The sequence below is a fragment of the Urocampus carinirostris genome, chromosome 10, assembly GCF_059441175.1.
Source record: "Urocampus carinirostris isolate Australia breed hairy pipefish chromosome 10, RoL_Ucar_1.0, whole genome shotgun sequence".
Lineage (NCBI taxonomy): Eukaryota > Metazoa > Chordata > Actinopteri > Syngnathiformes > Syngnathidae > Urocampus > Urocampus carinirostris.
In genome coordinates this window covers 41,217,903-41,228,409 of record NC_142358.1, presented here as the reverse complement: position 1 = coordinate 41,228,409, position 10,507 = coordinate 41,217,903, and the positions used below count along the sequence as shown (strand labels likewise).

General features: G+C 42.7%; 1 protein-coding gene across 1 annotated transcript; it reads right to left on the bottom strand.

The window, feature by feature from the left end:
• Positions 1-2,299: 2,299 nt before the first annotated feature.
• LOC148358952 (uncharacterized) lies at positions 2,300-8,816 on the bottom strand. Its single transcript, XM_088346384.1, has 3 exons — positions 8,363-8,816; positions 5,058-5,259; positions 2,300-2,485 (listed from the first exon to the last, which is right to left on the bottom strand). Exons 1-3 carry the CDS (start codon positions 8,664-8,666, stop codon positions 2,359-2,361), a joined length of 633 nt encoding a protein of 210 aa, XP_088202510.1. The 5' UTR covers positions 8,667-8,816; the 3' UTR covers positions 2,300-2,358.
• Positions 8,817-10,507: the final 1,691 nt, after the last annotated feature.

The window sequence follows — 10,507 nt, the reverse complement described above, 5'->3', positions numbered from 1 at the left end:
AATATTTCAATATCCGAAATCGATCAGTTTCCTTTTTACATGTGAGTTACAAGTCCTCAAAATTGTAATAAACAATCTAGCCATGAGGATGAGTTACTTTTTTAATTAAACGATTAAAAAAACAAGCGGGCCCTTCTAATTCACTTTGTGGGAAACGAACGAATGAATAATACATTAGTCATTGACCCAAAGCGCCTGCAATGAATAAATAAATCAAAAGCGATCACCTGCAGGGACCCAAAACACTCGACGACAAGACATGTGATCCTGTCAGTGGGTCCCGGATTACCCAGGGTACCACACAACAATATTGATTTAAAGTGGCCTAGTACTCACTCACGGGGTTTCGGTAATATCCGTGATCTCATTTTATTGACAATAATCAATAAAGAACATTCTCCATGGACAAGTCAAATATCCTAAATAGTCAAAAACAAAACAATTTCTCTCTGAAAAGTTCCGCTTGTTTTCATATATTGCATTTTGGATTTTATCCCGTGACCTCAGAACTGTGCCACAAACACCCTAACCACTCATCCGCCCTACCACCCTAGGCTCAAGCATCCATCTATTATCTGCACCTCTTATCCTCAGTAGGGTCACGGGGGATGCTGGAGCCCATCTCAGCTGTCTTCGGGCAGTGGGCAGGGGAAACAACTCACTCGCTCATTCACACCTGACGTGCATGTTTTTGGAATATGACTGGAAACCAGAGTGCCCAGAGGAAACCCACGCAAGCACAAGGGAGAACATGCAAACTCCGCACAGGAAGGCTGGTCACTGGATTTTATCCCATGACCTCAGAACTGTGCCGCAAACACCCTAACCACTCATCCGCCCTACCACCCTAGGCTCAAGCATCCATCTATTATCTGCACCTCTTATCCTCAGTAGGGTCACGGGGGGTGCTGGAGCCCATCTCAGCTGTCTTAGGGCAGTGGGCAGGGGAAACAACTCACTCGGTCATTCACACCTGACGTGCATGTTTTTGGAATATGACTGGAAACCAGAGTGCCCAGAGGAAACCCACGCAAGCACGGGAGAACATGCAAACTCCACACAGGAGGTTCGATCTCATGACCTCAGAACTGTGCCGCACACGCGCTAACCACTGCGCCGCCATGCTGCCCCTTTAGAATAACTCAAGATTAAAAAAAAGATTTGCACATACCTAACGCAGTAACGCAATCTGTTTTACGTACGTGTACAACTCCGACTGCGACGTAATTGACACACAGACGCAGGCAGAAAAGGGGCGGGGCGACTGACTGACCAGCCAATCAGAATGCAAAGTCCCTCAAGAAGTGAAATCCTGAAAAGTATATATATTGCATTTCGATCCTATATAAAAACTCTAAACTTCCAAGTACCACATGGATTATAGGCAGGGTTTGGAAAGGTTACTTTAACTGGTGTGGTAAATACTGGTGTTTATGTCACGGTTGCCATGGCACCCAATTGGCCCCGCCCGTGTGGCTGCGGCTCGTTGACAGATTGGCTTCCCTTCTGTATAAACTCTGTACTCTCAATCTCCATTCGTCAATCCGTCAACGAACCTCTGCCCCGCAAGACGTGGGTTTTGACTCGTTCCTGTTTGCTGTTGGTATTTCCTGTCCGGTATGGTTCCCGTTTATTTTTGTCCTGTTTAGTATCGGTTTCCAGTTTCGTTCCCGTCTAGATTGTCCGGTTTCATTTTGATACCCTGTTTTGATATCAATCCGGTCTGTCCCGCCCTGTCCGGTATCGACCGCATCTGTCCGATATCCGCACAGGCAATATGTATCGACCTCGTCAGCCTCTGATTTCCTGTTATTCCACGCCAGACTGCTGCCCAATGTGCATGACTCCCCATTTCCCCAGGGTTGGGTAGGGTTACTTTAACTTGATTACTTTCAATGACTTTTGGATTACTCCAATACCAAATATGCTAATAAAAGACAAAAGAAACTAAATATGAATAAAATGACTACATTTTGTGCAGGCTTGGGGAGTAACGGAACACATGGAACGGCAAAAATGATGTTGGCAAGCTGTTTGGATTTATTTTCATTTTGTTTCTGTCGCATTTGATGTTCGTTTTGCCGGCGATCAAAGCCAGGAGAGAAAGCTTACCACGTGTTGTGAGTCATCATTTTATTTAATTTGGCCTAACCACACTCAGAACCTTGCTCCAGTGGCCTCGCCTCCCAAATTAATTGAGTTTGAGACTCCTGATATCGATGAATACATAAAACAATAGAAATTGTGTTCAATACTTTTCAAAATAAAATAAAGTTCTTCCCCTCATTCAGTTATGAGGGTAGCACATCAGTCTCACTGGATGCTTGTTGTTCAAGGGAGGGGTCATTTTGGGCCCCTTCAAGACTCAGCATCCATTAAAGGGCCCGGCTGGTTGGTCTCGGGTTCTTGGGGCTTCGGCAGGACCGGTTTGCTGGTATAGATGTCGTCCACCGGTAGAAGGAAGGTGACTGTCTTCACTTTGGCTCTGAAGGGAGAAAAGAAGGAAAAAGGTGGTCGGAAACGGAATATAATAATAATAATAATAATTTCCTTTGTATTGTCATTCTTTGTAACAATGTACACAGAACGAAATGTCGATACACCTGACCCGTTGTAGCGAGCCGATGCAGCCACAGCCAACAGAGGGCGCCGCCATTTTACCAATGTTATAAGTCTTAGGTATGACTCGGCCGAGGCGCGAACCAGCGACCTCCCAGTCTCAAAGCGGGCGCCCTACCATCTAGGCTACTGATACACTTTATAAGGTACTACTCAAACCCCCGAGGTTATTAGGGGGGTACTTTTAAAGAAACTCATGGTCCACGGGCAAAATGTGGCCCGCTGCATCACTTTATGTGGCCCGCGAGACAATGCTGAGAGAAGAACAAATGAATAATGAGCAAACAATGACTTGCAGTTTCAAATATATCCACTGGATGTCGCCAAAGCAAGGCGCTACTCGCAAAAACACCCACAGTAGCTGTATTTGCTGACTAGCATTAATTAACCAGAGAACATTGAGCAAACCCAAAGTGTAAATAATATGCGCTGATATGGTTAAACAATACAAAAGCGGTATAAACCAAATTTCCAAAGGAAAGGGGTGAATCTGCTTTGTGCCCCTGTCTCCATTCTTATGGTGCCCCTCTCCCCTCCCATTGTTATGTTCGATTGTGCCTCATTCGCAAATTGGTGAACACCTGTGCGAAAATGGCCTCGAAACGGCAACAAGAGTCTGAAATGGAGAAAAGATAAAAAAAATGAAACAAGATGAAGCTCATGCGTTGCTTGCTGGTAGTCAATGTTAAAAATAAAAGCTCATTACTGTACCGTATTTCCACACCCATTTGGCGCACTGTTTTAAAGGGCGCACTCTCATTTGTGCTTAGGGCACCCAAATGGCTAGAAACGGCCCTGGGTGAGCCATATATTTTTTAAATAGTTTGGAAGATCTCCTCCCAGAAATCATGTTGAGATGGACATGACCAGAACACGTGGATGGATTGGCTGTCGATAGATGGCACGACTTTCACACCTAGGGACAATTTGGACCGGCCAATTCACCTGAAATGCATGTCTTTGGAATGTGGGAGGAAACCGGAGTGCCCGGAGGAAACCCACGCAAGCACAGGGAGAACATACAAACTCCGCACAGGAAGTCCGGTAGTTGGATTTGAACCCACTCAGGAGGTTCCCACGACCTTAGAACTGTGCAGCACACACGCTAACCACTGCGCCGCCGTGCTGCCCAAACACGTTCATATTGAAGGATTTTATACAATTGACTATAAGGGATTTTGTACGATCAAATACAAATTACATTTAATGAAATGAAATGAAATGATCTGCATTTCTACAGCGCTTTTCAAGTCAATGACTTCCCAAAGCGCTTTACAGTGTGCTTCACATTTCCCAATAGCGGCCTTGCAGCCACGCTAACCTGCTTTTTGGGGGTATTGGGGGTTCAGTGTCTTACCCAAGGACACTTCGACATGTAACACGGATAAGCCGGGATTCGAACTGGGATCCCTTAATCCTAAAACGATCGCTCTACCTCCTGAGCTACTGCCGCCCCCAAATGCAAAAGATATTCACTGGCTGGGGTTCAGGTCGCGCTGTTCCAAGTGTGGAGTGTTTTGGCTGGGGAATTTTGAAAACAGAACTCTGACGGCAGGCGATGTTTGGAGGACAAAGCCCTGATGACGTGGAAACGCTCTGTGATGTTTTGACCATTTCAGACTTTAAGGCGATGGGGTGTTCCTGGCCCGCCCATGGGAGGAGCCGGCACACCAGCGGGCGGAGAGACGTGGGGCGAGAGAAGATCGGAGAGGATCGGGGGAGAATCGAGAGGGAAAAGGCTCGACGAAGACTCGAGCGACAATAATTCAACTAATTCAATGGAGTTCACTTAGTTAATTTGTTTAAGAAATTAAATCTTCCCCCGTGTGGAAATGCCGGTCTCTTGTCCGTCTTTTCACAAAAAGAAACAAGCATGCAATTTTAGACGAATGAAGGTTATGTTTGGTTAATGGAGTCAGATAACTAATTCGAACAATTTGGTAAACGGTACATTTTTAATATTTAATTCCTAACAATATTAAAAAAAAAGCATTTTGGCAGTCCGTCTGTGAACCTCAGTTAACACTAGGCAAGCTTTTTTTGACCCTGAATCCCATCAGTTTTTTTGCTCCTATCTGTCCCCCGGCTTCGACCCGTTTTTGATACCAACCACGTCTACTCTTCCGGCTTTCGACCTCTTTTTGTCCCCAACCACGTCTACTCTCCTTTCCTGTCTTACGACTCGCTCCCGACCCCGACCACGTTTTTGCTCTCCTGTCCCCGACCCGTTTTTCTGTTCCCGACACCACTAGACACGGAAGATCTACTTCTGCATTTTGAGCGACCTGTTGCCCTCGCCCAGCGAACACCGGAACGTGGGCGGGTGCAACCCTTTCTCTCTCTTCCAATAAAACTCGTGAGAAACGCAACGCAAGTGGGTTCTGTCTCCGTTCTGGTCTTGACAGATCATTTCAGTTATCAACTCCTTTCTTGCTTACCTATTCCCATGCTCGTGTTCCTGAAGGGACTCGGCATTGCCCTCGGAGGCAGAATTGCCGTTGCGTCCCCGGACTTCTTCCTGTAGACGCCCCCATCCAAAGTGGCTCAGTCGCCCCCACGGATCCATTATCCCCTCGGTCCGGGTCACTGTAGTTCGGCTGGCCTTCGTGGAATACCTTCGCACTGTCATGACAGTGTTGTCTGACAAACAAGAACGTAACGTAGGGGTTACCAATTTTTTCAAGCTGGGAACTATTTTTTCTGTTACTGATTAGCGCCAATAGCTAGCAGTTTGATATGCATTTGTAAAATAACAAGTTATTACAAACAGTAATCAGGGTTGGGTAGATTGGATTACTCTCAATTACTTTTGGATTACTCCAATACCAAATATGCTAATACAAGACAAAAGAAACTAAGTATGACTAAAATGACTAAATTTTGTGCAGGCTTGGGGAGTAACGGAATACACGGAATGGTAAAAATGATGTCGGGAAGCTGTTTGGATTTATTTTCATTTTGTTTCTGTCGTTTTGCCGGAGATCAAAGAGATCAAAGCCAGGAGAGAAAGCTTACCACGTGTTGTGAGTCATCATTTTATTCATTTCATTGCTAGCGGCATCGAACGGCTTTTACAACAAATACACGAAACAGCTTTTGGTATAATAAAGTCAAACTTGAGATGAAATGTGACAGAAGAGAATATACTTACGTCGCGTCGCCGAGTTCCTCCATGATAAACAGCGCCACATAAGAAGGGGTTGAGGTGGGAGGAGTTAAAGGAGGGGAGGGGTGAGCGAAGCGGTAACTCACCATGACTAAGCATGGTGTCAGGGCCTCCCCCTCCCCTTCACAATAAGAGTGTCCACACCGTGTCTTCAGTTGACATAAGCTCGCGCTCAATGGCGTCAAGTCAATAAATGCTTTTATTGAGAAGGTAAGGTATATTTTTTAGACCCGCGAAGCTCTGAACCCGCAAAAGTGGAACCGCCAACTAGCGAGGTTGCGCTGTAATTACCATGTTTTTCCTACTGCTATCAGGTTGCAATAATCAGAAGTAGGGTTGAAATAGTCCACCACTAACATCAAGCTAAATAGAACTTTTAAATCAGATCAAACTTCCAAGAAAATCACAATGACACATCACTAAAGAGCTATTATCAGGACTGGTCAATGGACGCATTAGTTTTGAGGCTTTTTCTTCTTCTTTGTTCTCATTTTTAAGCTAGTACTGGTAATTTGCTCTCCTGTCCCGGCTACTGACCCGTTTTTCCGTTCCTTAACTATGTTTTCTCCCTTTTTCTAATCACTCTATTTTGTTTTTGTTTGGAGATATCTAATTCTCATTAATCAAAACCAAAATATAGGTCAAAAAGGCATATATGCAACATTGGGTTATGTTTTGCACTTTCTAGGCTGCAAAACCCTGAAACGGGTGTAGCGAGAGTTGGGTGGTCAAAAAATTTTTGGGTTCAAAATACTTGAATCACGAAACACACGCTTGGATTTATGATTTTTTTTTTTAGTAATAATCAACTGAAGAAACTTAATTAAAACACAAAAACAAAACAAGGATAAAAAGAATATCCCACTGCCCTTAGGGAGAGTTGTCAAGGCAACCTTTCCTTCACACAGGTGAGAAACCACCAAACCTCAGCTGCTACTAGATCTTAACAGTTACTGTTAATCATCGAATTAAAGCGTAGCATTTGACACCCACGCACCCTGTTTTTGCTCTATGTCGCTAAGGAATCCTTTCTATGGAAGCTCAATAAATAATGTATATTCACTATTGAGCCACTTCATGAATAAAACCCACAGAACAAACTGTAAACACCCCAAAACAGTAGCCCATCGCACAGAGCAATTGGATTGAATGAGCGGTAGGAGTGAGCAGATTTGATTGGATGAGCGTTAGTAGTGGCCAAATCTACATTACATTCGCCCATTACGCGGAAGAAAAACACATCTGTTAATGTTTTCGTTTGCGGCTTTTGGTGACATTTTTACAAAAGAACTCTGCTTGCACCTTGTGTTGAAACCATTATTTATGAAAAAAATGAAGATAAAAATGTATACAAGTTTAAAGTGGTGTAGTGGTTGATATAAGACACAGACTCTGGCATTATTATCATTTCATAAATTGGATTAAATCATTTACTGTCACACAGCAAAATAAATGCATTATAATAATTTGCTCTTATGGCTCTATTGGTCAAAAAGGTTTACGACTCCTCCTGTATCATCTTAAAATACAAAAAAAAAAATGTTTAAAGTAGGCTATTGTTTTAACATGTAAATCACTCAGTGCACTTTTACAAGGTAGATGTTTTAGTGCTTGACTGAGCCTATTTTAGCCCTACTTTTAATAGTAGGGACCTTGTAATAACACTATAATAACACAATAATAAGACAATAATAACACAAAAAGTTTTCATTTTCGAAATACAGATCAGATGGATGGATGGAAATAGATAGATGTCTAGATGTCTAGATAGATAGATAGATAGATAGATGTCTAGATGTCTAGATAGATGTCTAGATAGATGTCTAGATAGATAGATGTCTAGATGTCCAGATAGATGTCTAGATAGGTGTCTGGATAGATAAATGTCTAGATAGATAGATGTCTAGATAGATAGATTGATGCCTAGATAGATGTCTAGATGGATAGATAGATGTCTAGATAGATAGATGTCTTAGATGTCTAGATAGCTAAATAGATGTCTAGATAGAAAGATGTTTAGATGTCTAGATAGATAGATAGATGTCTAGATAGATGTCTGGATAGATTCACATTGGTAGACATTTGAACTAATCTGTAAGGAAATGAAGCTTGCTTTGAGTTTTTATTTTCAGTTTGATTATTTTGACCCAAATTCTTTGGGTAAATCTTTCAAGAGTGATAGACGGACAAGTGTGTGTGGCTAGCTATCTTTGCATCCCTCAAACTGCCCCTAGATAGGTGTCTAGATAGATAGATGTCTAGATAGATAGATGTCTAGATAGTTAGATAGATGTCTCGATAGATGGATGTCAAGATAGACGTCTAGATAGATAGATGTCTAGATAGATAGCTGTCTAGATAGATAAATAGATAGATAAATAGATGTCTAGATGGATAGATGTCTAGATAGATGTCTTGATAGATTTAAATTGGTAGACATTTGAGCTAATCTGTAAGAAAATGTAGCTTGCTTTGAGTTTTTTCCAAGTTTTTCTTTTCAGTTTAATGATTTTGACCCAAATTCTTTGAGTAAATCTTTCAAGAGTGATAGACAGATAAACGTGTGTGGTTGGCTACCTTTGCATTCCTCAAACCGCCCCTCAAGAATCGGAGCAGATGCATTCCTCCTGAGATCGCCATACGGGTTTTCCAGCTCTTCCTCCAAAAACACATCCCCGTCCATCTCCCGGTCCACCATCCAGCCATCGTCCTCACCGAGAGCTCCGTTCTGCTCCTCCAGCTTCCTGATCTCCTCCCGCATCTGAAAGATGACTCTGGCCAGGCTGCGAGTTCCCTCCATGGTGCCCACGCTTCGCTGCCAGAACCAGGGCTTCCCGAAAAGTGAAGGGGGGTCCTTCCCGGCGTTTAGCATCTCGGCCATTTTCCGTTCCCGTTCGACTGATCTCGGAGCAGATCTCGGTGGCGACCACACAGCGTTGCCGCTTGTGAAGCCGATCCGTCTGCAGGGAAGAGATCCGACGCTCGCCCTCAGGGAGGATGTTTTATTTATTAGCACTCGGGTCCAGTTTCTGGAAAACTATGAAGGGGTCCTTGGCAGTGTTCCCTCTAAGCTGCGCGCGTGCGCAATTTCGCACTGCTCGCCCATTCTCGGCGCACAAGAAAATCTAGCCAGCGCACAAAAATCAGGGCTCAAAATTACTAATTAAGAAGTCACTTAAGTCAAAGTTACAGTGCATGAAGGTCAAAATACACGGGTTCCCCTGACGTTGTGTCCTAAATGCGGTATTTTCAAGTCGAGTCGAAGTAGAACGAAGTTGAGTAAAGTTAGTAGAGAACCGGCTTCTTCGGCTCGGCTCACTAAAAGGAACCGGCTCTTTCGGGTCCTAAACGGCTCTTCGGGTTGTTTTTGCTTCTTTCATCCCAACATGACCAAATACTATGTAAAATTATGCAAAAAAATGACTTAAAGGAAGGGGGGAATAGAACAAAAAAGAAAAAAAAAATCAAAATGAAAAAGTAGTGAAGAGCTGAGAAAAAAAGAATCAAAAGGAAGAGAAAAAAAGAAGGAAAAATGTAGAAAAAAGCCAGAAAAAAAGAAAAGAAAGAAATGTAGGAAATAGGTAAATACAGAACAAAAAGAAAAAAGTAACAGCTCGGAAAAAATAAACACAATGAGATTTTTTTTAAAGGAATTTAAAAAAAGTATGAAAAAAACACTGAAAAAAGAAGAAAAAGTTTGTGTTGCATTAAAATACTTTCCAATGATATCAAGTGAATCTTGTTGCCAACGTTGTACTTCTGTTGTAGAAAATAAACTTGCATTTGTAGAATAGATTTGCATACATTTAGAAAGAAATGAAGAAAGACTTGCTTACAGTTGGGAGAAATGTTGTTTACATCTCGCGAAGGTCTCGGCGGACGAATTAGTATAAACAATCCTTCTCAAGGGAGGACAAGAGATAACGGCAAAGGGCAAGGTGACATAGACTGGCATAAACTTAAAACACTTCCAAATAAGGACGGAACCCTGGGCATGTACGCCTTCAGGCGTGAAAAGGGACGGGGCCAAACCGGGTACACGTGCTATGTTGAAAACTATAAAGACACATGCATATCTTTGATTCGCTGAGTCTCTTGTTGAAATTGTGTATCAATAAAAAGAACTCCCTTTTACGTCATTTTGATTCCTGCATTTCTTTGAACACAAAATGAGACGATTCAACAAATTGGTCTTATCTTCAACACTTCCACTAAAAAAAAAGTACAGTTCTGTATCTTACAACCGACTCAATAAGCCCCCCAAAACGTAAATATTATGCAACAAAATATATCAGGACAAAAAAAAAGAAATGGATATCTTGTGAAAGAATTGTTGTTTGTAGGCCCTGCAACCTTTGAAATCGTACATGAGTCAATTCATTCAAAAGAGAAAAATCATTTTGCATTGCCGGAAACTCAGCAAAATGTAACGTGATGTCAAGTTTTGGACATGTTTGATAATCATTTAGTTGCCACACTTGGGATTGCCGTTGCTCACTGCTGTTTCAAGCGTTGCTCACCGACTTTGTGTGAACGCTCAGACCCGTAAGGAAAATTACAGGGAACATTGGTCCTTGGCCAACACGAGGATACCTGTTTAGGAGTTGAGGTTTTGAATGCAAACATAGGGGGGCATTGCAAACTAAAGGGCAGAAACGGGTCCAGAAACAGGTCAGAAACAGGTCAGGAACAGGTCAGGAACAGGTATGAGGCAGGAAACAG

Excerpts from the sequence above, each read along its gene's own strand:
- LOC148358952 (XM_088346384.1), bottom strand. The coding sequence starts at position 8,666 with ATGGCCGAGATGCTAAACGCCGGGAAGGACCCCCCTTCACTTTTCGGG. Across the intron at positions 5,260-8,362 it reads GCGGTTTGAGGAATGCAAAG|ACAACACTGTCATGACAGTG; the intron begins GTAGCCAACCAC and ends CTTGTTTGTCAG. Across the intron at positions 2,486-5,057 it reads GAACACGAGCATGGGAATAG|AGCCAAAGTGAAGACAGTCA; the intron begins GTAAGCAAGAAA and ends TTCTCCCTTCAG.